This window comes from Micropterus salmoides, unplaced genomic scaffold (assembly GCF_014851395.1).
Source record: "Micropterus salmoides isolate LMB-PRFRI ecotype aquatic unplaced genomic scaffold, ASM1485139v1 Ms_hic_scaffold_1, whole genome shotgun sequence".
In the NCBI taxonomy this organism is placed as follows: domain Eukaryota; kingdom Metazoa; phylum Chordata; class Actinopteri; order Centrarchiformes; family Centrarchidae; genus Micropterus; species Micropterus salmoides.
The window spans coordinates 50,019,669-50,047,055 of record NW_024040040.1 but is presented as its reverse complement, the minus strand read 5'-3'; the positions used below and the strand labels follow the sequence as shown (position 1 = coordinate 50,047,055).

The following is a 27,387-nucleotide window of genomic DNA, read 5'->3' as shown; positions in this document are numbered from 1 at the left end:
GTTCAGGCTCACTTCACCTCAGTCTCTCGAGGTGTAACACAAACCTTTGTCATGAGGGGGGAACACCTGGAAACAAGGAAATTTTAATTTCTTTCACTGCCACTTTCTGCTTCTACTCCGCCACATCTCAGAGGAAAACTTTTTTTACTTACATCTCAGACATAAGAGCTTCTAAAATGTCATGTTTTGTTATAAATTAACCCACCCAAAAGTACAGCCGAAACGATTCAGTTAGTCAGCTGACAGGAAATGAATCGGCGACTCTTTTGATCGTTTTTCACTCCCTGCAGCACACACTGCACAGAGAGAAGGATTTTGGAGAAGTGATGATAGCAGATATCCTCCCACTGGGACTAAAGTCGGAGCCTGCAGGTGGATGCTGGGGAGGCAGTGGGGCTGAATAAAGCAAAGGATCAGCAGCAACGAAGGTCGAGGAGATACCTGCAGAGCGGTGAAGCAGAGGGAGAGCTGGGCATGTCTGGCTGCTCAGATAGATTGCCGAATTTGAACGGATGTGTTGGATAGGTGACGCAGAGAGTGTTGCAGGGCAGGAGCAGTGCAGCTGAAGCGGACGGCCTGATCTGGCTCGCGGTTCTTTACTAAGCTTTTAAGGATTTTTATTAGTTTGTGTTAATGTTTACAAAAAAGTGTTGTTGATCAACCGATGTGGACGGAAAACTTCAGACATCAAGTCGTGGAAAGACAGAAAGAGTGTAGAAATATGTAGGAGGGCTGAACAATTAACAGAACATCGCACCATAATTAATTTAAAATGTTTCTCAATGAAAATGAGAATAATGATGTCCCCCCTAGAATCGCAAATCATAATGCGATATCAGTCAAAATAATTGCAATTAGATATTTTTTCAGCCGTCTTATGTAGGTTTTCAAGCATTTTAACTGCATAAACTGATCCAGAGAAAAATGGAAAATGTACTCTTCAGTATGTGTGCTACACTTCTTAACTTACTCACGCTCACATGTATCTCAGCCTGTGGAAGCAATGATTTTCATCTGAAGAGTCACATGGAGCAGTTAACAGAGACCAGATGATTATCGGTTCGTATAGAGCACAAAGTTCTTCACCAAGTATTTCAAAACGTACATTGTAGGAAATCTTGAGCGCAGAGATCTTTGCAGTCCATCACGTCTGTCTGCTGTTTGCTTGGCTCTCACCATCTGGCTGCATTTTCTATTTTTGTCTCTTCACTTCTAGGCCGTAGTCTTCAATTGTCTTCTGTAGAAACCGAAGTGTTTTTATAAAAAGTACTTTCTCGTTGACTGGGAAATAAAGTTTTCTAGTGTATTTTGGATTCATTTTACAACATGTTGTAAGTAATGGTGGTGTGGTCGTTCAAGATAAAGTATAGATTGAGGTTGGTTTAGTGGTTAAGAGCTCCAATTCACTCTGGATCCACATTTTATGACAAAGGCTCAAGGTTGAATCCTGCCAAATCCTTCCCTCTGCTGCTTCTCCGCCTTCTTTCTGTCAAAACTAGATATATATTAAAGGAACTCATCTGTCCAGTTACACATTTTACACATTCCCACAGTGCATCTGGGTTCATAACAGGTACGCCTAATTAATTATCAGCGTTTATTTGAGCGTGATGCTTCCTTCAGCTGTCTCACTGCCTCTGGCTTTGCTTACATGTGGTGTTTTCACGACAGACTGTGAGCAGTAAAAAGGTTTGTGAGCTGCGCGCTGATTATCCGTCTCTTCGTCTCCAGTCCAGCAGCCGGACCCTAATCAGCCGCGGCCCGAGGGGGCGGAGATGATGCCGGTGCGGGGAGAGGCGCTGGGGGTGGTCACCAACTGGCCCCCGTCCCTGGAGGCGGCGCTCCAACGCTGGGGAACCATCTCCCCAAAAGCCCCCTGCCTCACCAGCCTGGACACGGCGGGGAAGCCCCTCTATGTCCTCACATATGGTAACCAGACGCTCCTGCAGCTCAGTATTTATTCAAATAAGCTAAGTGAGTGTTTTGGTAGAGCTGAGGATCTACTGTTGCACTCGTGTCGAGTTGTTCTGGATGCTTAAACTGGAAATAAACAAAGGGAACATTTACATTTTAGGGGCCGCACAGACATCCTATGTTTTAATGCTGCACACCATCATGCACACAGTCACATTGGGTTTTTGTGACTTTTTTTCTGGAACACATTGTCTGCAACATTGCTTTTTGAGTTTTACCATCCCCAAAATTATCCACTGTTTTATTTTATTAGACAACAGCATTTAGAGAGACAGAGAACACTAAAACTCTGAGGCCTGTTTTGAGTTAGCAGACCCACAAACACTGGTAGTTGAGGATATGATTATGTGTCAGGCTGAGTGTCATTTGAACTGTTTCAGTACATCTGCAGATACCAGAAGCGGGAAAAAATCCATGGTTCGTTTTGTCTCGATACAAAGCAGCTTTGATCAGTTGAAGCTTTGAAACAACACACTGACACTGTATTTTTTTAAGGATGATCTGTCATCAGTGTTGGTGGAAAACTGGTGTGCAGCCCTTGTCTTTTTTACATTAATTCATTTTTCTTTGCACTCTTGTCCACCAAAAGTGCATCAGACGACACTTTAACCAATTTTAATCCTTGATAAAAACTAAACTGATTCGTCGATATATTGATCTCTTCTGATGCTGAAACCTCTTAAATGTCACTTCAGGAAGTTTTTTTCTTTTATCGACTGCATGTCCTCAAAATAGAAGTCCAAGAACACAAGTCATATCCTGTGAACTCAGTCTCTCTCCCTCCCTCGCTTTTCATTCCTCTCTCTCCCTCCCTCGCTTTCCCTCCTTCTCTCCCTCGCTCTTTTCATCTTCCTCTCTCCTTCTTCTCTCTCCCTCTTTCTCTCCCTCCCTTCCTCCCTCTCTTTTTCATCCCTCTCCCTCCCTCTTCCTCTCTTTCTTTTTCCTATTCTCACCCTGTTTTTATCTCTCTCTTTCTGTCACTCCCTTCCTCTCTCTCTCCCTCCCTCGCTCTCCCTCCCTCCCTCTCTTTTTCATCCCTCTCCCTCCTTCTCTCCCTACCTCTCTCTCTCCATCCCTCGCTCTCCCTCCTTCCCTCTTCCTCTCTTTCTTTTTCCTAATCTCACCCTGTTTTTATCTCTGTCTCTTTCTGTCACTTCCTCTCTTTCTCTCTCCCTCCCTCCCTCTCTTTTTCATCCCTCTCCCTCCCTTCCTCCCTCTCTTTTTCATCCCTCTCCCTCCCTCTTCCTCTCTTTCTTTTTCCCATTCTCACCCTGTTTTTATCTCTGTCACTCCCTTCCTCTCTCTCTCCCTCCCTCGCTCTCCCTCCCTTCCTCTCTCTCCCTCCCTCGCTCTCCCTCCCTTCCTCTCTCTCTCCCTCCTCCCTCTCTTTTTCATCCCTCTCCCTCCCTCTTCCTCTCTTTCTTTTTCCTATTCTCACCCTGTTTTTATCTCTATCACTCCCTTCCTCTCTCTCTCCCTCCCTCCCTCTCCCTCCCTTCCTCTCTCTCTCCCTCCCTCTCTTTTTCATCCCTCTCCCTCCCTCTTCCTCTCTTTCTTTTTCCCATTCTCACCCTGTTTTTATCTCTGTCACTCCCTTCCTCTCTCTCTCCCTCCCTCCCTCTCCCTCCCTTCCTCTCTCTCTCCCTCCCTCGCTCTCCCTCCCTTCCTCTCTCTCTCCCTCCCTCCCTCTCTTTTTCATCCCTCTCCCTCCCTCTTCCTCTCTTTCTTTTTCCCATTCTCACCCTGTTTTTATCTCTGTCACTCCCTTCCTCTCTCTCTCCCTCCCTCGCTCTCCCTCCCTTCCTCTCTCTCTCCCTCCCTCCCTCTCTTTTTCATCCCTCTCCCTCCCTCTTCCTCTCTTTCTTTTTCCTATTCTCACCCTGTTTTTATCTCTGTCTCTTTCCGTCACTCCCTCTCTTTCGCTCTCACACCCTCGTATCCTGTGTCCTGCTCTCTGCAGGAAAGCTGTGGTCTCGCAGCATCAAGCTTGCCTACAACATCCTCCACAAACTGGGCAGCAAGCAGGAGCCCATGGTGCGACCGGGTGATCGGGTGAGTCACACTCCTCCACCGCCTCGCACTGTTTGTTGGTTTCTGGCCTTTGTGGTTATTTCACTGTAACTGAGTTGGTAATGAATAAGCTAAGCAAGAACCTCATTGTTGCAGTACATGTTGTTGCTTTCTTCTCGTTCAAAATGATTTTCTATACATTTATTTGTTTAAAAATCTGCAATCACATCACATTTAAACGAGTAGTTTCACGTTCTGCTTCTTTGTTTTCTTGCTGAGAGATAAATTAGAGGAGATACGAAACCAATTTCCTGAAGCTACAGCTTAGCTTAGCATAAAGACTGGAAACAGCTAGCCTGGCTCCGTCCAACGTTAACTAAATCTGCCTCCCAGCACCTCACTAGTTAACACGTTATGTCTCGTTTGTGTTTCCAGTCTTTATGCTAAGCTAAGCTAACCTGCTGTCAGCTGGCTCCAGATTCATATTGAATGGACAGATTTGAGAGGGGTGTCGATCGCAAATTTGTTTGCGTCAAAAAGGTTTTCAGACTCATAGAAGGGAGAGTTTAGGGTTGGACATTAATAAACACCAGCTGTAATTAGCTGTGCTAAGGTTAGGAAATGGGCTTATTCGCTTTCCCAGCATCTCTGACCCCGGCATCTGTCTCCCCTCCTTCCAGGTGGCGTTGGTGTTTCCCAACAACGACCCTGTGGCCTTCATGGTGGCCTTCTATGGCTGTCTGCTGGCCGAGGTGGTCCCTGTTCCTATAGAAGTCCCCCTAAGTCGCAAGGTACTTTGTGAAATCCATCTAAATGTTGTTTCTATTGTGATCACACCCAACACCTGTCTAGTTTTCAGTTTGACACTATTCCACAGGAGTAGTCTCTCTGCGGGATGTCGGGTACTGTAATTTAATTTGTAATGTTAATCCTTTCTGGTTCGGTCACGTCTGTTTCACCTCGTACGCAGGAGCTCCAAACCCCTGCTGTGTTTCATTTCTGTTGGAGTGGATGCTGCTCTCTGTTGGATCTTAAGTCTCAGCTGTTTGCTAGCAACAAGTACTTCTGAGAGAATAATTCAACCTGCGTGACGAGCAACAAAACACGTCAGAAACCCAACAAGCAAGAAACAAGCCCTGCTGCTGCCCCGTGTCACAGAAGGAATACTGTCATCCATTAGGTGACAACTGTTGATCTTCGTGCCGTCACCCCCGGGGACCTAACATGTCTGCAGGATGGAAGTCCCTGCTGTGAAAGAAAAAGCTTTCTGAAGGCTGAAAAACCTTTTAACTGCCAATTATATAACTTTATCCTAGCCCAGCTGTTTCTGCTCAGTCTGGAGCCTCGTGGAGACGTGGCGGCCCGCCTGTGCAGCGCAGGGTCGGCGACGTGCATACACAGAGATCACTGCTGCAGTAGAAAAAGCCTTTTGCTGCACGTTGGCTGCCTCTCTTGAACCCCTTCCCCCCCATCCTGCATTTGTGCTGCAGGATTTTCCATAAAATATCTGTTTGTGAAACGGCGCAGCAGCAGTGCAGCAAACATCCCCTCTGTTACCTGTGTGAGCACCTGCGTAATGTTCTTATAGAAGGAGATGAAACGCCACAGGATTTATACATCAGCATTTAAACGATTGCCATTTTTTTTATTGATATTTGTGAACATGGTAACTTTCTGCTCCCCCCCCCCCTTTATCGTCCAATAGGATGCCGGCAGTCAGCAGATTGGGTTCCTGTTGGGCAGCTGTGGCGTTACCGTGGCCCTGACCAGTGACGCCTGCCATAAGGGTCTGCCCAAGAGTGCAACAGGCGAGATCCCACAGTTCAAAGGTGAGGGTGAAACTCATCAATCATCGCTGGATTGTTAAGGCTTGTGTCTCTGTGGGGGAGGGGTGGCCTGTCTTAGTGCACATAATGAAAATACCAGTAGAGTGTATCTTTGTAAAAAATGTGTGATTGAAACACAGTTTTTTCTGCTGTAGTTTTCTCTGAAGGTGTGAAACAACTGAATGTCTTTTTTTCCCCCCTGGTTTGATTATTCATATAAATAAACTCACCGTCTCTCTCCGTCTCCACCTGCAGGTTGGCCCAAGTTGCTGTGGTTTGTGACAGAGTCGAAGCACCTTTCCAAACCTCCCAGAGACTGGTTCCCTCACATCAAAGATGCAAACAACGACACTGCTTACATAGAGGTGAGCTAACAGACCAGCTGACACACACTATGATAGAGTGTCTCCTTTCATTGTGGACGTTTGAACAGAAGCTGAGACCTCTGACATTCTTCCGGTCACCTCACCAACCAGCCGCTGGGATACTGCTGATGCAGTGTAGCTATGCTTTATGCGATGCATTAAATAAAGTGAAGTTTCGTCCAGTTTCTTCTGTGTATGCAAAAAGAGGTTGCTTATGAAGAAAGCAAAATTTCTAAAGAATCAACAAATGAATCTATTTTAATCTTATTCAACAGAAGTTGCTGTTTGAACTGTTCCATCGGTGTGTCGCTCTAAAAATGAACCTGAGCTTAACCTTATTTCTAAAACAACTAACCAGCTTTTTCTCACCGTCTTTTAATTTAGTTAATTAGAGCATTAAGCATATTTTTACAGCAACTCTTTAAACACTTTAATTAACTCTAGGGCTCAAATTATTAATTTGTGTTGATTCTCTAGTTGCAGCTTCTGCAGCACAAGGCTTTGCAGTTTTTCAGTATTTTATTATTGTTTAGAAACTAAACATTTTTGAGTTTTTTGGGACTCTTGGTCGGACAAAATGAGACACTAGCTATGTCTTTGGACTTGCGATGGGCATTTTTCACCATTTTACTAGACTTTATAAACTGAACTAAGTAACTGATTAAACGTAAAAAAAATAATAATAATAATTGTTAGTCGTAGCCTTAGTGTATACTAATCTGTATTATTCTGTTAAAGTGCCCTCAAATCCTAAATTTTGACCCCCAGCTCCCAGTTTTTCTCAGTTTTATATCACTATAAATTAAACATTTCAGTGTTTTTGGAGTGGGACAAAACAAGAAATTTGATGACGTCATCAAGGACCAAACAATTAAACTAAAACAAATAATCAGAAGAGTTTTCAACAGCAGTCATTAGTTGACCTTCAGTTTATGTTAGTTGAGGTTAGTTTACCCTCATCTTAACTTAGTTTGGTTAAATTGACTATATTTTAATGGAAAACAACTTGTTGACATCTTAAAATGAACAGAACAACCTCCACAGTAAATTGTGATTGTTCACGATGACTCGCCTCCCTCTGCTGTGGTTTCACTGATCCGTCTGTTGTTTCCCTCTCAGTATAAAACCTGTAAGGACGGCAGCGTGCTGGGAGTCACAGTGACGAGGATCGCTCTGCTCACACACTGCCAGGCTCTCACCCAGTCCTGCAGCTACACCGAGGGTAGGCTCGCGCACACAGACACAAACACACGCGGTTCAGTCTCTAATTTAGCAAGTTAACCCTTTTCTCTCCCTCTTGTGTCTGTAGCGGAGACCATAGTGAACGTCCTAGACTTTAAGAAGGATGTGGGCCTGTGGCACGGCATCCTGACGGTAAGACCTGCCTACTAAAAGGTTAGAGGTCAGGGATCATGACCTTCATTTCCTGTTTGCTTTACACCCTCACCTCTGATAAGCAATAAAGGCAGGTTTACAATCTGTTTGTTTTTTGCAGATAAGTACAAATTTTAAACCAATTACACTCCTTTTCAAAGCTCCGTAGCTAATATTTTGAGACACATCTAGGTGAGAACACTTTGTAAAATAGACACAAATAGTCAGAAACTTTTAATTTTAACTTAAAAATGGATAATTACAGCTCATGACTGTTTTAAAAGTAAAGGAATGAAACCTTTTTCGCTTTAAATGTGTCGTTGTGTGTGTGTGTGTGTGTGTGTGGCGTGCAGAGTGTGATGAACATGATGCACGTCATCAGCGTCCCCTACTCGCTGATGAAGGTCAACCCTCTGTCATGGATCCAGAAAGTGTGCCAGTACAAAGGTCAGACTCACACTCCACCTGCCACTCAGCTCAGTCAATTCACTCCACTCCCTGTCTGTCAAATAGATTAAATGCTAATTTTCTCTCTGTCTGTCTCTATGTGTGTGTGTGTGTGTGCAGCCAAGGTGGCGTGTGTGAAGTCCAGAGACATGCACTGGGCTCTGGTGGCCCACAAAGACCAGAAGGACATCAACCTGAGCTCGCTGCGCATGCTGCTGGTGGCCGACGGATCAAACCCTTGTAAGGTCACGCTCAGCCTCCACAGCAGAGCTCTGTCACTAACGGGGGAGTTTAGAGAGGTGTATTTGAGATAGAGGCCGTCAGGGAAAGGGATCAACTCTCTTGGGAAGTCGGGGAAACTGGGTCACTTTACAGGAATAGAGCAGGATGTGTCCGACTACGCACATTTGGTACTATAGATGGTTTTCAGCCCAACTGGAGTGGAAACAAGTAAAAACAGTACGAAACCAGGAAATTATATTGTTTGCTGATCCATACTGGTAGTTTTGCATATTTAGCCCATATGTTGTTTACGTTACCGCTGACCACAACACGTTATTGTTCTGTGTACTAGGCTGCCATTGATTTCAGCTCAATTCAGTACCAACCTGCAGAGACTTGAAACTTGCTTGGCGTTGGTAATCCATCACCGTGACCCTTTAGTCGGCTGTATTCTTTGACAAATTTGCTTTAATTATTGTCACGTTGTGATGCAGCTGTTTTTAAACCTCCCCCATGGTGCCTTCATGTGCACTGCGACATCAGAGAGTCAGGCGCTAAACTGCACAACTTAGCAACAACGAAGCCATTTTTAAAATGTATTTAACCTGTGGCTTACCAGGAAAGCCTCATTGAAACTGATTGAAATCTCATTTTCCTGGCCGAGAGTAACAGTGTGTTAGAGACAAACATGTCTGATAACACAAAATGTGCCACTAAATCAGAATCAGAAATCAGAAAAGTGTTTTATTTTAGTTAGTGCAGTATGCAGTGAGACACAGCTTTGATTTTTGGACTTGTTACTGCGACACATTTTGGAAGCTGACTTGGACATTTGGATGTAAAAGAATACATGAAAGCACCACCAATGAACAGTGGTGGAAAGTTGCCATGGTGATGTACTCAGGTGCTGCACTTTAGTAAAGTACAAGTACCTCAAAATTGCACATTTTGCTTCTCTACATTTTAGAGGAAAATATTGTACTTCTTACTCCACAACATTTATCTGACAGTTGTAGTGACTAGTTACTTCAAGTTAAGATTGTACATTAAAAAACACATGATAAGCAGATTCATTTTAAACAAATACCACACATTTACCATGTGGCCCTTTGGAGGGGCCCGACCCCTAGGTTGGGAAACACTGGACTAAACTACAGTAGCTGTTTAAAGTTAAAAGTAGCTTCTATAAAACAACTACTGCAACAGTAAAATGCTGCTTACACACTGATGCATCAGTATTAATAAACTAATAATGTCTTACTGCAGAACAAGTACTTTGATACTTGAAGTACATTTTGCCGATAATACTTTTGTAGTTTTGCTTAAGTAGGATTTTGTATGTAGGACTTTTACTTGTAAATGTATATTGACATTGTTGTTTTGTTATTTTTACTGAAAGCATCCAAGTACTTCTTCTACCACTGCCCATGAGATCTTTTCAAAATGACCCCTGCTTATGACTGCGTTGCGCCTGTGACGTTACCTTAAGTAAATACATAAAAATGGAAAAAAAGACATCAGAAGTGATGTTATTTGGGAGAAAACACTCAAAACAAATCAGTCTTGAGTGTTATTTAATGTCACTTACCTTTTCAGGACTTCACAAATGGCTGTCTGATTTCTTGTTTCATGCCAGGGGTTTGTGTGAAAGTAGTTCAGCACCTGAACTGCAGCAGTTCTGACAGTTTGTCGCTGTTTCTGTCTGTTAGGGTCCATCTCCTCCTGCGACGCCTTCCTCAACGTCTTTCAGACTAAAGGGCTGAGAGCCGACGTCATCTGTCCCTGCGCCAGCTCCCCCGAGGCCCTGACAGTGGCCATCAGGAGGTATTTATATACACACACACACTCACATGTTTGTTCCTCTATCCCTGTGGGGACATCTCATTGACATAATGCATTCACTAGCCCCTTACCCAAACCTTAACCATCACAATGACATGCCTTAACCTTAACCCCACAGTAATCTGAAACCTAAAATTAAGTATTAACCCTGAAAACCTAAATTCCCATTGGCTAGTGTGCATTCAGGTTGAAGTCCCCACCAGAATATAAAAACATGTAGCACACAAACACACAACCCTGCTTTACCTATACAGATTATGCAAACATTTGAGCACGCATACGAACACAGAAGCACAAATATGCAGTCTCACGCGCACAGACTCACCTATGTAAACACATCCACAGAGAGTACACGCTGTAATCACAAAATATACAAATTCATACAAACAAGTGAAGCAAAATCCACTTTATTTTTCCCTCTTCAGAACACAACCTTTCATTACAGGAAGAAACAGAAGGAGCCTACATACAATAACTAATCATTCAATCACACATCAATGCAGACTGCTGCACAATAAACGCAAGACAACAAACAATATTGTCTGAGAAATAAACTCTCAAACAACTGTTGTTACTGATCGGCTGATATTTAGACATAGTTAACATCCCCCCCCCCATTAAATGTAGTTTAATGACAGCATGAACTGTGTGTTGTGTTCAGGCCGGTGGAGGACAGCAGCCAGCCTCCGGGTCGAGGCGTCCTGTCCATGCAGGGTCTGACCTACGGGGTCGTCAGGGTCGACACAGAGGAACGCCTCTCAGTGCTCACCGTACAGGACGTGGGCACTGTCACACCAGGAGGTACGTCTGTTTGTGTGTGGAAGTCATGTATATTTCCATTATTGTATGCAGAGTACAATCTAATATAAATGTTTTCGTGTTGTTTTAGATGGAAACTTTATTAATGAATGAAATAGAAACATACATTGGGGGTTCTGCTGTGGATTTCAGAGCGTGGCCGGTGTTTAAGGGAGTGCAGTTTGTCAGCTGCCTTATTCTCTACAGTATAACTATATATATTTTACGCTAGCCAGGAATTGGTTTAGGTTAGAGCTGCTATCTTGTTAACATTCAGGAAAGACGATGGTGACATTTAGGCCTCCAAACTAACTTTATTTCCATCTTCCAAAAACTCACAAGGGGGAGCGCTAACATCGTTCCACAGCAGCCACACTGACAAGGCTGCTACTTTTTATGCTATTTTTATACATACATTATTTTCAATCTTTCGTGTTCTCAAAATCTGTGATCATAATATTGGTCTGAATTTGTATGTTTTCCTGCTGGTGCACCATTAAATATGAACTGAAATGTGTTTAAAAGTATCAGCAATTGAAAATTGGCAATTACAGTTGCACCTAATATCTGGTCAGATTTGAAATCGTGTTTATCCTTTGTTTATCAGATAATTCCAGACTTGAATCAAAATTTTGTAAATTTTATTTAGATTCAGTTTTTAAACAGCTACTTAGACAAAATTAAAGAGGTGGTATTATGCTTTTTGGATTTTTCCCTCTCCTTTATTGAGTTATAAACCTTTTTTGTGCATGTAACAGGTGAAAAAGCCCAAAGTCCAGCCCAAAGGGAGTTCCCATCTCCCACAGAAAACTCTGCTCAGAACTGCCTGAAAACAGCTCGTTTGTAGTCCAACCGCTTCCGTTTCATCCCTGTGACATCACAGGGATGAAAGTTAAAGGGGCCTCATATAACGCTCGCCAAGCGACTACTCCGACACGCCCTCAAAAACAGTGCGCTGCAGCCCACAGCTCTCCTCTCCCTTCCAAACACCAGCTACCCTCCAGGCAGTCAGTGGACATAAAGTTGTTCCTGTGATGTAGAGACAGAGCTCAGTTAAAACTTTATGGATGAAAGATACTTTTGTTACAGATTAATAACTCACCACTCTGAAACTCTTGCTCCAGTTTCATGTTACCAAGCTGGTCGGCAACATGTAGCCTACAGCTTCTCTGCTTCTGATTGGCTAGTAGTCCTTAACGAGGAACTGAGCATGTGCAACTCCCAACAAAGATCATTTAGAGACAAGATGTATCACTCCACAGCTAAAACGAAGCCTTCAACACAGGGTGAAAAGAGGAGCTGCAGCAATGTGCAGTACGACAAAGAATATGGTGTTTTTTGAAAATGAAACCAAGTGAACGTGTTCTGGTACAACCCCTAAATAAGATATGGACCTAAAAATGAGCAGAATACTACCTCTTTAACATTTAAGAACTTTGTCTGCATTTCTTAATAGAGGTTTATAAATAACGGGTTTGTAACATATCTATATCATATTTTATGAGAGGTATCATCTGTTTTGTAAACTGAGGTATCTTATTGTAATAGTACAGACAAATTCTAATTTTGTGACTTAATTGTAGATGTTCGGTATATTGTAGATTTGAGAATTAAGGTGAAAAGTCACGCTTTATGTTACTGTGACATTCGTAGTTACAATTACGTTTAGGTTCATGTAAGAATTAAAGTTTCTAAAGTTAAGCTAAGTTTGGATTATTAAAACATGTGCGTTTGCTTTATGTTCCTGGTTCAGGTTTTCATGTGTGTATTCTTTAATACTGTAAGTAAATGACCATCTGAAGAGTTAAACCATCGGTCACGCACTGAATGGCAAAAAATCAATTAAGTCCATTAAATCGTAAAATTAGTTTTAAGGGTGTGTAAATGTGCAGCCTCTCATTTTCATCAATGTCCAATTTCGGGAGCGTTCCCTCTCTTCATGAGCGAGTGAGGTAAGTGGGTTCTGCTTAACGTTTTCAAGAGCCTTAACACCTGAAAAAAAAAAAAAAACAAAGCAGAGAGGAGAGTTTTCAATATGGCTGCAATCCATCCTAATGAACCCCAGAGAGTTTTGTCTCTGGGGACAGAGTCACATAGATAGTTTAACAGGGTTAGACAGAACATAAAAAAGCTTTTAGGACATAATACATCATCTGTTCAGGTCCTGGCGAAGAATCCAAAGACGCCAGTGACTTGGCAGACAATTCATGGGCCGAATTTAAACCTGTTTTTGATCATAAGAAACTGTCTTTAATTTCTTGGCGTATTATTTCATATACTTTTTCATCTGAGCTGTCCCGCTGATCTATGGTCAGAAGAACCTCAGAGTCCTCCGCAAGTTTAGTGTTAGTGGCACAATTAATACTACAGCTAAAAACAGAGCCATCAGAGTGTTTTCCCAGCATTGCCAGTTTCGTCTGGGAGTTTTTGTTTTCTCTGGCTGTGGTTCCAAAGCTGTCTCTTGCCACTCGTCCCCCAGTTCAGAGCGTCGTCTTCTGTTTTCAGGATCAGCCATTCTGTACTCCTTTCAGCCTTCCAGTCCCTCTTTTGGTCCTGTAATCCAGAGAGAGGTCTGTTTTAGCAGTTATTTAATGGTTGTTTTGTTCTTTTTAAACTTTTGGAACCATTTGTGTATCACCTCCGCCTCGGGTGCAGGTTTCCTGACATATTCAGGGCATGCTCTCCGCACTCGCCTTGCGTAGTCTCTGGACAGAGTTCACTCCATCATCTGGTGTGTCGCGGGCCCATGCTTCTGGCCAAGCGGTACAGATGGTAATATTACAATTGTTGTTTCACGTTTTAGGTCAAGATCCCTGTCTTTTCCATTGGGCCTTGGTCCCCAACATCACGCGGTAGTTTTTCCTGAATTCATCCTCCAGCATAATTATATTGCTTATCCTGAACAACAGGGCTTTCTTCTGGTCTGTGTTGGGAAACAGAGTCTCTCTCTCTGGCCCAGGCAGCACTGTTAGCTAAGTGCACTGTTTTACACACCTTTTGTCACTATTGCTCCCATTTCAAGCCCTGGACATTGTTCAGAAATTATATTTTGGAGCATTGAGCCAGGGGCAGAGGAAAGGTCCAGGTTAGACGTCCACACACCCTATAGGGTCCTTTTTCCGGTAACCCAACCGTCTGGCATGCTCAGGGTGCAAATTCTGCTCGCTTCTCACCAGCTGGTTCCCTGAGTGTAGCTGTGGTCCTAATGGGTAACTTAACTTGGCTGCCTCACACTGTATGATCCAGAGGGTTGTAGCACTGCAACCATAGTCCTCCTCTGGCAGAGGCAGAGGCAGAGGCTTACCCCAGCCTTGCACTGTGCACACCTGCCAATCTTGTACTGCTCCCAAGTTATTGGATCTTTCCACTGACTAACTTCATGTGTGCACCTGGCCCAAGATAGTTCCAGCATTTTAAAAGATCAGGAAATACGTCAAACAATTCCTTCCTTAATCTACCTCCGTCAGTTTCTCTATCTTTTAGAAAAACCTTCCTCTTGTTAGTCAGTAAGGGTCTAGGATTGCTTGTCTATTCACAATATCTTGTGTGACATGAGTGAATATTCCGTTCTGTGCTGATTTAAAATGATTATTGTAACATCAATAAGCGACGCATACAAGAGATATTATTACAAAAAAACAGTTGGGAAACTTACCAAGAGAATAAAGTGAAACTTTTTAACAATTCCTCTCCAACAAACCTCCTCTTAATTTGTCAATAAAACATCTTTCTTATTTAAAATTGTACTTTCGTAATGAGCTAAGCAGTTAATGGTTATCACTCTTAAAGCAAAGGCAAAGCATTATATATGAGTCAGGCAGTCAAACCGTTTCCAAACTGGACAATTGCACAATTAATCTAATCGCAAAGGCGTCATGTGCAATTACATAACCGCAAAAAGTGTGCGATTTTAATAAAACAGTAAAAGTGTATGTTAACGCTCTCTTCTGTGTGTGCGCTGCAGTCTGCTCATTATCTCAACCCACACCGGGCTCTCGAATTTGCCTCTTGTGCAGGACATTAAACAAGTTTGACGTGCTAAAGAAAATCATTAAATGTTGAACAATATGATTATTGACAAGTTAGTACTTACCATTAACCAAATAGAGACCAATGTAGAGCCTTTTGCTTGCACAATTTTAAAAAATAACCCACAAAAATGAAACAGCTGGAACTGGTTTTGATACTCAACAAGTCGTAAAAAGTATACTATTATATGAAATTCTAATGAATGTTGTATTTAAAGAGGTGGTATTCTGCTTTTTGGCTTTTTCCCTCTCCTTTATTGAGTTATAAACCTTCTTTAGGCATGTAATAGGTTTGCAAAGTGAAAAAGTCCAAAGTCCAGCCCAAAGGGAGTTCCCATCTCCCAAAGAAAACTCTGCTTCCTGTGACGTCACAGGGATGAAAGTTAAATGGGCTTCATAACGCTTGCCAAGCGGGCTACTCCGACACGCCCTCAGCGAGCTGCAGCACACAGCTCTCCTCTCCCTTCCAAACACCAGCTACCCTCCAGGCAGTCAGTGGACATAAAGTTGTTACTGTGATGTAGAGACAGAGCTCAGTTAAAACTTTATGGATGAAAGATACTTTTGTTACAGATTAATAACTCACCGCTCTGAAACTCTTGCTCCAGTCCATGTTGGTCGGCAACATGTAGCCTACAGCTTCTCTGCTTCTGATTGGCTATTACCGGCTTCTCATTGACCCGCCCTTCTCTGCTTCTGATTGACTAGTAGTCCCTAACTAGGAACTGCACATGTGCAACAAAGATCATTTAGAGACAAGCTGCGTCACTCCACAGCTAAAACGAAGACTTCAACACAGGGTGAAAAGAGGAGCTGCAGCAATGTGCAGTACGACAAAGAATATGGTGTTTTTTGAAAATTAAACCATGTAAACCTGTTCTGGTACAACCCTTTAAATAGGATATGGACCTGAAAATGAGCATAATACCACCTCTTTATTATATTATTGTTGTACTAACAGTAAACTAGTAACTAAACATACTCATGTACAGTTCCTCCTCCAGGCTGTGGATAGAGAATCTGCATCAGACAGATGTAGATTGAGCCGCCCCCTCTGTAGAGCAACACGCTCCCCTTGTTCTGTTTTACTAGTTATTATTATAAATATTTTTTTGTTCAAGTTGAGAAATACACATTTCAAAATGACAGTATTTCACGCATTCCTTGATAATTAATCAAGTAGACTCGTAGTACCATTTGATCCATTATAATCTAATTGCAAATCGCAATATTGTCCACAATAATCACAACATGACTTTTTCTCCATATCATGCAGCTCTACATCCTATCATCTCCGGTACATTCTTAAATAATAATTAAATTTGAGCATTTCAATACACTCTCAAAGCTGATTTCAAGCAAAATCATGTCGGTATATCTGGGTAATTCCTAAGTCAAAATGGGATGTGCTGCTGCGTCCTGAGCAGGCCGCCTATGCACTTGTGGTTACAACAATGAGTTGCACTTTTACTTCTCGTTTTCTCTTAACTTTAAAATCTATCGTCTTGTTTTTTCTGTCTGACACTGCTCTTAACCTTTTAAGGCCAGTTTCAGTTTCTATTTTCAGTTCGGCTCCTGACACACACACATTTTGTATTAGTTGTCAAAGACTTTGCTGTTTTCCCAGTATGAACAAATTTCTTTTTCTTCATCTTCAGAATATTTAAACATTATGGTGTCAAATCTTGTGAATAATCCGTTTCCCAAAATACTGACTTCATATAGAGTAAAAAGAGGTTTAGCAGACATTTATGTAACCAGACGAAATCAGCCCCCTGTGTGCAGGCCTTAACTTATTTTTATTTTGACTAGATGAATATTTCAGTTACAGACGTGTAAAACATCATGATTACACAACATTTGTATCGTGGTAATCAAGCATTTCGGCAGCTTCATAGCAGTATACGTATATGAGAAGATTTTAGCAGTGAATGAAGCCATTTTAGTTCAAACAAGGTTATTGTATAAAATACTTTGTGCCTAGTCCTCATCTTAATCAACCGAATTGAAACACATTTATCCATTTAAGCAATGGAGAGTTTATCCCCCAAGATGTTCCTTTATTCACCCTTTATATGTCATAGTGTGGGTCCGAGGATGCGATTGATGTACGTTAACATTTGTTTAGAATATTGGGTTTGAGTTTTTTCAACAGCCGGGGGACGTATTAACCCTATGGCCTATACAAATTGCCTGTCATACCTTATGAATCATGGGTCGCGTCCTTGTGCCAAGTTAACTAGCCTTTCTTGTGACCAACTCAAAAGTCAAAGTCAGTTGAGTGGATTGTTAACCAAGATAGAGTCTCAATTCGAAGCTTCTCAGAAAAGCGTCCTCCGTGCGGCTGCATCTACGGAGAGATAAGACCGGAAGAGCCTCTGTGTCTAAAAATTTGCAGGCTATGAAGACAGTCAGGCAGTATGCAAGCGTCCATGGTGACGCTTGCATACTGAGTCCTGTACACGCACATTACACTTTAACACAGCGGGAAGTACTTCTTCATCTGTCAATCTGAACCACACTCTCAATCATAGTTGACCATCATCTTTATACAGTTGATCAAAAAACAGTGAGTCCAAAAGATATGCAGTTTACTATCCTACAAAAACACAAACATGTTAATATTTGACGAGCTTGAAACCAGCGCCGTTTCGCCTAAGAAGTGCTTAAAAGATTAAAAGATTATCAAATTTGTTGCTGATTAATTTTCAGCAATCGACTGAAGTATTGATTGACAATTCGTTTCAGCTTCAGTTTACAAAGTAATTATTACAGTGTTTATCAACCCATTAAAATAACGAATACCATTTACTTAGCTTATCATGGACTTACATTGACTTAAATTAAATGTATGAAGACAGGGAATGCTGATTTAAATAAGTGATAACAAATATAATACTTTAGTACCAAATATTTGGAGACAAGCTGATACTAAAAAAATCATTTTTTTTATGGTAAATAAACAGATGAATACCCTGGAAAATAAAATTAGACTGTAGATTTTAATCTACTCCTGCAGTGAGTAATTTATACAAACGAATGAATGTAAGTGGAATTCACACATGAGGAAGTGAAGGTCTGTCTCTTATAATCCATAAAGAAGGCAGTAATCTGCAGAAGGGAACGTGTAAACCCTGCTGATCAAACACGCAGGCTGCCGCAGCTAATCAAACATCACTGTCACAAACTCTTGAGCTTTTCTTCTAAGCCGCACTCGCTTCCTGTCGCTGTCCACTCACACCACCCAGTGTTCACCACAAAAACTACAGGCGCTGTAACAGCAGGGAGAGTCGGTCATCTGTTAGGTTCACTGAGCTCAGCTGGACACCCTGTAATGAGCGAGGAGGTTTTCTTCCAGCATCAGCCTTAACACTTGATTTAAAAAGTAGAAATTGATCGCTGAGTCACTGGAAATTGATCAACAACCCTGTTACTCCCCTACAGACACAGTACATTATAGCCTGTCTGTCTTGTGGGGCAATAAAGTCTATCCTGATACCAAAGTTTATAATCAGCAACATCAGTAAGTTTTCAGATGTTGCCTGCTGGAGATATTCTCTTCTTTACCCAGTTGCTCAGATAACCTGGTTGTGTGGGTTGTTAGACGTCATAATTGGGTTAGAACAACCTACTTTATACTCAAACTGGGATGTTGGCCTGGATTTATTATGTATTTGGGGTTGATGTGAAGAATAACTTTCTAGGAGGTTTACTGAAGGAAATTTCAAAGGTGTTAACCCTGTGTGTTCTTCTCTCTCTCTCTCTGTGTCTCTCTCTGTGTCTCTCGCCCCTCTAGGCCTGGCGTGTGTGGTGAAACCAGAAGGCGTCCCTCAGCTCTGCCAGACAGATGAGATCGGTGAACTCTGCGTCTGCTCGGTCGCATCCGGCACCTCCTACTACGGCCTCACCGGCATGACCAAGAACACCTTTGAGGTGAGGTGGCCGGCGGTGTGACCTTCTGTCTATAAACTCTCGGACACTACAGGATTGTTGTTTGGTATTGTTGGGTTGTGACGTGGTATTTTTCCAGTAAATGCTTGTTAACACCAAGGTCCCCAAAGATAACACAGTGGAACAACCGGCTGGCTCTTCATCACATAATGAATCTTGCTAAGGACCCACTGACAGGGGGGAAAAATGCATTTCTGCCCTTCTTCTGTTGTCATTATGTCAGCACTCACAATCTTGGAGGCAAGACATATCGATCTCGTCCACAGATGTCTGCCTCAGTGTTTAAACTACAGTTGCAACAAACAATCAATTCATCTTCCGATTATTGTCTCAATTAATCTGTTGTTTGCTCTATATAATGTCACTGAACGTTGTTCCCAGAGTCTGAGGCAGCTTCTTCAAATGTCTTGTTTTGTCAGTCCGGAACCAAAACATATTCAATTTGGTGTCATTGAAGACATTTGAGAAGCTAGAGGATTATGAGCATTTATGTTTAAAGAAATCACAATAAATTATCAAAATAGCTGCAGATAATTTACTTTAAAGCTATAATATGTAACATTTCTGCATTAAAATATATTTTGTTAAGCTGTGAAGGTTAGAGAAAACCTTTGTCTCAGCTCTAAATGCTTTTTTCCGGATCGTTTGATATGTCGTGATATTTATTGTAATACTTCCTGAATGTCACCTTTTCATGGTGTCAAACGCTGTGTTACATTTCCTGAACTGGCTGCAGTTGATGATGAAATGAACAGTGGATGCCTCTGCAGCACCTGCTCGCTCAGAACGTCCGCTTCATTGAGACCGGCAGCGTGACATCGTCAATATAAAAGTCCTGAGTTAAAAATACTGTGATGTCTGCTCCATCATGCAGCTCTAGCGCTGGCTGGTTGCCGTGGCGACTCTGCAGCTGAAACGCCTGTGTGTTTTTTGTTTTTTTTTGCAGGTTTACCCGGTGAGCGCCAGCGGGGGGCTGATCAGCGAGTACGCCTTCGTGCGGACGGGCCTGCTGGGCTTCATCGGCCCCGGCGGCCTCATCTTCATCACGGGCAAGATGGACGGACTCATCATGGTGAGCGGGCGGAGGCACAACGCCGACGACATCGTCGCAACGGCGTTGGCGGTGGAGCCGATGAAATTCGTTTACAGGGGCAGGTGAGTGTGAGGTGGGAGGGGTTTATGGGACATGAGGAGAGTCCAGTTTGTTTTTGTGGCGCTACATGTCGACCAGAACTCCCCGGGGAGCGTTTATACGCCACGCTGAATAGTTTTTAACATCGTTGCCATCGACAGTATTTGAAAACCAGCCAGATATCGAGTACATGCGCTGTCACCCTGATAAATGAGCGATCCCATCTCTCCTAATAAATCTAATAAAGTAGAGCAATAGTGGATGAATCCAGAAACAGTAATAGAGTGAAGTTTAATTGTGTCCACGGCCACCGAGGAGGAAATTCATCTTTTACCTGACAGGGACTGATGATGTTTCCCAGAGATATTTAAGGTCCAAGCTGATGTAGAAACCAGCTGCAGAAACTGTGAACCACCCAGTTAACACAGGAAGGATTCAAACATTTTTACCGCAAGTTTGATTCACTGATCGAATGTAAAGCAGGCGGGCTGAAGGTTGAGAGGTGTCTGTCTGAAGCGTCTGCCTGTGTGTGTCTGTGGTTTATGTCTTTATGTTTTGTTTGTAAGTGCCGTCTGTTTGCCGACAATATGCTCAAATAAAATCAGACGAGTGTTTTTAGTAGAATTGTTTGGTGTGCACTATCCTTCCTTTTTTGTCTGCACGCACACATTTGCTGATCCTCTGCAACATCTGCTGTAGAAGTACATTAGAGTAGACGGAGTGAATCCATCTGCAGTGAAGAAACCTCCAGCGATTGTAATTCATCACACCTGTTTTTCAGGTTCCTGTTGCTCCTCTGATGTGACACCAGACACTTAAAACCTGAGGATGATATAAAAGAATCACATTTCAAGTCCGACATCTTTGTGTCTTCACAAGCTGCTCCTCGCGCCCTTTTTGTTGCCGATCACTGATGTCTTATTTGTTATTTTAAGCGACTTTTAACCAACAACGTTTAATCACTGAAGAAGTAAAAACCTAAAATCTTGGATCTCATACACAGAGATTTGATAAAGCTACAACAATGTGGGATTGTGTAGTAAAGTAAAGTGTAGTGGGGGAAATATATCAAGTAGTCTTTTTTTTTTTCTGTCAGGGTGGATAAGACCATAACAGGACACTTGAATTCTCCACTGTCACCTATTTATTTCGATTTATTTTATGGTGATGCCGGTGCGTCAGCCCAGCATTTGAGCCAGTGTTACGATCAGTAGCAGGTGAAATAAAACGTTGAAGAAGAACAGAAGATATGGTGGGAATGAAGGCGGCCTCTCAGCTGATGTGTGTCTCCTCTTAACCCTGCAGGATAGCGGTGTTCTCTGTGACGGTGCTGAGGGACGAGAGGATCGTGGTGGTGGCCGAGCAGAGGCCCGACTCCACGGAGGAGGACAGCTTCCAGTGGATGAGCCGCGTGCTGCAGGTAGACCACCTGCAGCACCTCTCACATCCCTACGTCAGATTGCAGACGAAGGGCTGCGACAAACGGTTGTTTTGTCCACAACCCACAGATAATAAGTTAACTGCCATAGAGGAGCCAAGAAACCAGAAAATATTCAAACCGAAGAAGCTGGAATCGCAGAATTTTGACTTTTTTTCTGTCTCAAACCGATTAATAGATGAAAATAGTTGCCAATTAAGTTACATTAATTAAGTTAATCGGTCGGTTAGTCGTTGCAGCTCTACATAGATGTCTTATTGCCGTCTTATTGGATTGGATAACATCATATCAGGAACATAGTGTGTTGCAGTTATTGTGTCCAAATCTGCAGATTTACCCAGATTCAGTTCTTGTAACAGATGCAACAATCTGGCATTTACTGTAGAGTTAAAACAGCTTTTTAAAATGTTCTCTGTTTCCTTTTTAGGCCCAATTTCTGCTCAGACTAGCATTTTTTATGAAAGATATCAAAACGAACAGAAAATAATAAGAATTGAAATGAATTCAGCAAGATTTTTATCATTCAGTCCCCAAACAAGCAGCAAGTGAGCAGTGTAGAATTTAAATATAAATAAATACACACGTTTTTTCAAGCTCTTGTACGGATTTCACTCTTTATAGCACCCGTCCTCACTCCAGGTCAAGAGACCTGATAACAGGAAGGTTCCCAGTCATTCGCCTCTGGTCCGCCGTTACACTGAAAAGGCCACTTGTCAACCCTCCCGTTTTTCCCGGGATTCTCTCGTATTTTCCTGTTCCATACCGCTGTTATCCTGTTCAAATATTTTCCTGTAAATATCCAACAATATTTCAACCTTTCATAAAAGCAAAACGCTGTGCATATTTAAATTGTTTGCCACGCGTCCCTCCAGTAAAGCAGGTGGCAGTATGTAGAACATTAGCTGTAAAAGTGACGGCGCCCGTCAATATAACAAGAAGAACAGCAGCGTGAGGGGTCCAGGATGGATGACGCATTGCTCTACAGAGGATTTCACTCGCATATGTGAGATAAGTGAACCGGAAAAATGATTGATGTTGAAGACTGCAACATACAGTAATTCTTCTGCATGAGTGGTCATGATTATTGACCAGTTAGTTCTTAGCATTAATAAATTAGAGACCAAGACTGTGCTTCTTGCAAAAGCTTTGAATGAATAGAAACAACCCAGAAAAACAGCTGTAACTAGAGTTAATATTATACCAAGTGCGTTTGAAATTATGATGAATATAACTATTGTAACTATTAGTAATATATTAACATTATGAAAATTTCCCTTATTATTTCCCTTATTTTCGAATCTCAATGTTGACAGATTTGTATTTATCGTAACCTGATCTCCCCCAGTAAGGGAGTACGGAGTAGGACAGCCTGGAATAAACCCTTCTTACAAATAAAAAATAAAATCAGTACGAGGTTCACTCACTCACCGAGTCAGGACGGGGAAGAAGAGTCCGTTGGAGAGGAGATTTAATCTGTTGTACCTTGAACAGTATGGCACACCCAAGAAAATTTTATTCAAATCCACTAAGTGATATAGAAGCAAAAGAAGTCTCACAATCGAGCTGATTCTAAACTAAAATCTTTTCTAAAAAAAGGAGTCAGTGCGTCTGCGTCTCCGGAGAGAGGGAAGACAAGATATGGAATAAGATAATGGTGTCCAGTGTGACGCCAGCACACACACGCACACATTGTAAGAGTAATTCATACACACACACGCACACATTGTGGTTAACTAAGCTTGCTCAAGCAAGTGTCAAGTGTTCCTCTGGTATTTCTGTAGGCAGGATATTAAATTCCTGTGAAACAGTCCGGACAGCACTGACAGGCTGCAAAAATACTTTCATTCTCTGCATTTAACCCTTCACTCAAGGGAGCAGTGGGCAGCCGGGAACGTACGGGGAGAACATGCAAGCTCCACACAGCCGGGGTTTGAACCTGGCAAACTTTCTGCACGTTGTGCTCAACGGCTCGGTTCTCGTAATATTTTAACCAAGCCATGAACTAAATCACTTGTTTGCAATATATTGACGAAGAGATTTTCAAAACCACATGCAAAGCCATAATTTCACAACAATTCCTCATCAGCAGATAATAAAAACTGTCCCCCGCCTCCTCTCTCTCAGGCCATCGACAGTATCCATGGGGGTGGGTGTGTTCTGCCTGGCTCTGGTCCCGGCCAACACTCTGCCCAAGACTCCTCTGGGCGGCATCCACCTGTCAGAGATCAAGCAGCTGTACCTGGAGGGGGGGCTGCACCCCTGCAACGTCCTCATGTGCCCCCACACCTGCGTCACCAACCTGCCCAAACCACGGCAGAAACAACCAGGTGGGCTGGCAGGCTCGTTTGAACCCACAGACGTGTGTGTCTGTCTGCACGTGCGTCTGTAAAACGGCCTCGGGGTGTAGCTCAATACTGTTTGCAGCTGTTAATGTTTGTGTGCCTGTGTTGCAGAGATCGGACCTGCCTCTGTGATGGTGGGGAATCTGGTGTCAGGGAAGAGGATCGCTCAGGCCAGCGGCAGAGATTTGGGACAGACTGATGACAACGACCAGGTGAGACACACACACACTATATAAATATATATATAAATATATACGAGGCTAGGAGCAGTGATGTAATGATAAATAAAAAGGCCAGATAATCTCACGCAAACAGCCACCAACACAGATAAACAAATATCATCCACAAGAAGAGGATTAGACAGAAATTTCCCCCTAGATGAGAGAAAAACATTTTTTTTAAAGAGCCTTTATTGTAATGACAACAAGACTGTAGATGAAATCATTAGATAATTAATTAATTAGTCGATAATTAGTAGACTGACAGAAAAATAATCTACAGTTGTTCTGATAAGATAAGTGAGGGTTTTCTCCTTTTCTCTGTTTATTTATTTTAAAAGGGACAGTGCACGTTAATTAACATTTCTGCTAGCATCATGTTGATACAAAAAAGACAACATAATAAAACCAACAAAAGAAATAGAAGGCTACAATACACCAGGCAAACATTATGTTTTACCGAGCAGGTCAAGAACTGGTTATCAAAGAAAATCAGTTATGTAATTTATTTTAAAAGATTAAAGTAGAGGTTAAAGTGCTGCCACAGTAAAATAAATGCCTCTGGGTTTTGGACTGTTGGTCGGACAAAACAAAACATCTGTAAATGCCAATAAAGGACTTTCCGAACTTGTGATGGACATTTTTCAAATGAATAATCGGCAGATAAATGGATGTTGAAAATAATCCAGACCAACATGTCCAGTTTTCCACAGGGTTAATAACACAAACAAGTGTGTCACGTTTAGGTTGTGCTTAACCTCTTGTTTTTGATGATAATGTATAAGCAAGATCTGTTTTCAGGTAACTTAAGTATGTTTTTATCTTGATTTCAAAATTACTCCCTCTGTGCCTTGAGAGACATTTTCGATGCCGCTTTTTCATTAACAAATTCAGAACTGCTGAAGTTTAGTGAAGGTCATGTCTGTTTCTTAGTAACTGACAGTTTGACATTTTCTAGAAACAACACAGTTGACAATCTTGACTTCATCATGAGCTCCAATTGATTTACAATCACAAACAGACAATAAACTTTCTGAAAAGGCGAATCAAGTGCCTGATGAAGAAAAGGTTTCAGTAACATGGTGATAAATGTATTACTGAGAGGCAGTTTGACGCCATCGGCAGGTCGTTTCTTACTTTGCCTCTTTGCTTTGAAATTTCACTGTGATATCGATCAAACCACTTTAATGTGCTGGATAGGAGGCAGAAACTCGGCTGCTACGGTGTGAAAGTCCTGCACTATCAGCAGCATTTGTAAATATGATAGATAAAACTAAAGATTTATTTACACGTGGATGAGCCAGCTCCAATATTGGCTGTATGAAAACTTTTACTACTTATGTCTTGTGTGCAGTTTTATATGATGTGCTGACAGTAGAAATCATTTTACGGCGCCTGTAAAGGTGTTTGATGCATCTTCACAGTGATTTTAGACCCGAAAGTCTGTTTCATAACATAAGTATGCAGTAATTAGGTTTATTTTGAACTTGAAGATGAAATGTGGGGAACTACGTGCAGGAATTAAACCTGACACACGCAGATTAAACAAAGTCTGTGTAAATGTGGGAAATAAAACGCAGTGCAGGGTGTTTGTGATAACCTCGGCTCTGATCGTGTTTTCCAGTTCCTGTTCCTGTCAGAGGTTTTGCAGTGGAGAGCTCAGACCACACCAGACCACGTCCTCTACACCCTGCTCAGCTCCCGGGTAACAACACACACCTCTGACCACGGTTACAATTCATATTACAGAAGATCAAGGACGTCTTTCCTTGTTTTTTTAATCAGCAGCACGTTGGCTAAAACATTTTAAAACTGGATATATATAAAGTACAAATGTGTTCTGGGTTCAATAAAATATTGACAGTCTTAAAATCCAGACATTTTACCGGACATATTAGTGTGAGAAGTGAGTAATGGACCGAAAGTTAATGAATAAAAGACGTTCGTTGTGTCGGTATTTGCAGCTAAGAAACAAATAGTGACGTTCATCGGTTTTAAAAGAGCGTCTTCACCCCGAGTGAGTGACACAAATCTGCGGGAGAGATAACTAATAAAGTAGAGGATCTGGCTGTATATAATTCATAACCCCTGAAAATCCATCCTGCTCTCCTGTCTTTTTCCCTTCATCAACGTTCTCCTCCTCCTTCTTCCCGTGTTCCCTCCCTCCCCTCCTCAAAGGGGGCGGTGTCCAGCTCCCTCACCTGCCTGCAGCTCCACAAGAGGGCGGAGCGAGTGGCGGCTCTGCTGATGGAGAGAGGAGGTCTGCAGGAAGGAGACCACGTCGCTCTGGTCTACCCACCAGGTCAGAGATGACGCACGCAGATTTGGAATGTTTGACAAAACTAATAATAATAATAATAATAAGCTTTATTTATTTAGCGCTTATCAAAACAGAGTACAAAGTGGTCATAAGATACATGAGAGTAAAATACGTAATGAAAGAACAAGGATCACACTAGAGTATAACAGATATGTTCCACAGGACTTAAGGAAAAGATAAATCAGGTAAACAGTAATAAAATGTCAGGCAGCTCAGATGAGATCAGGATTATTTCCAGTAAAAATAAAAAAAGAAGACACAGACCCCGCCAGCCTACTTTCCTCAGGCAACTGAATTGATCATTCACACCTCTGCCCCTCTGTGTGTCCGTCCTGCAGGTATAGACCTGATTGCAGCCTTCTACGGCAGCCTGTACGCCGGCTGCGTTCCCATCACGGTGCGGCCGCCTCACCCTCAGAACATCTCCACCACCCTGCCCACCGTCAAGATGATCGTCGAGGTCGGGGGTTTTACTATAAAATGAATGCTTGAGACAGCACTGCTCTGTTAGTTCAAGTTAGGGCTGGACAATAAAACAATAACAATAATTATCGCAATATAATTATTTTCAATAACATTATAATAAATGTTCAATAAATGTTTTTATTCATTTGAATCATACATTTTTTTATTGAGATGTTTATTTTGTTGAGGAAAAAGGAGTGAAAAAAGCTTTTACGTAAGTTTACTCATGCATAATAAGATTTTATCATAAATGTTTTGAATGTTCTACCTCAGATTTGTGAAGTGATCCACTGTTCTGACCACAAAGAAGAGTTTCTTCAGGTTTCTTCAACTCTCAATCAGGAGCAAAAATTTGGCTTTAATCTCTAAAGAAATAACGATTTGATACTTATCGTGATAATTATCAATATATATATTATATAAAGATATGAAACTTTTTATCGTGATAATTATCAATATCAAAAGATATGAAACTTTTTATCGTATTAACACTTTTGGCCATATCGTTCAGCCATAGTTCAGGTACAACACTGCTCTTAAATTGACTTTTTTTTTATTATTTTTCTTTTCTAAACTTTTAATAATTTAGATTTACCCTTTTTGTATTTCTCTCTACATATTTCTGCCCTAACCCC

At 42.0% G+C, this 27,387-nt stretch overlaps 1 protein-coding gene across 1 annotated transcript in view; it reads left to right on the top strand.

Annotated features, from left to right (window-relative positions):
- LOC119913035 (disco-interacting protein 2 homolog C-like) overlaps positions 1-27,387 on the top strand; it is a 74,433-nt gene that overhangs the window by 28,578 nt on the left and 18,468 nt on the right. The window contains 20 exon segments of the mRNA XM_038732356.1: positions 1,732-1,929; positions 3,935-4,026; positions 4,665-4,775; positions 5,690-5,813; positions 6,066-6,175; positions 7,295-7,397; positions 7,485-7,549; positions 7,903-7,996; positions 8,117-8,236; positions 9,928-10,042; positions 10,722-10,861; positions 18,683-18,819; positions 19,784-19,992; positions 21,275-21,389; positions 23,532-23,549; positions 23,551-23,734; positions 23,861-23,961; positions 25,592-25,672; positions 26,146-26,269; positions 26,626-26,747. Of these exon segments, the coding sequence (XP_038588284.1) occupies positions 1,732-1,929; positions 3,935-4,026; positions 4,665-4,775; positions 5,690-5,813; positions 6,066-6,175; positions 7,295-7,397; positions 7,485-7,549; positions 7,903-7,996; positions 8,117-8,236; positions 9,928-10,042; positions 10,722-10,861; positions 18,683-18,819; positions 19,784-19,992; positions 21,275-21,389; positions 23,532-23,549; positions 23,551-23,734; positions 23,861-23,961; positions 25,592-25,672; positions 26,146-26,269; positions 26,626-26,747 (2,363 nt within the window).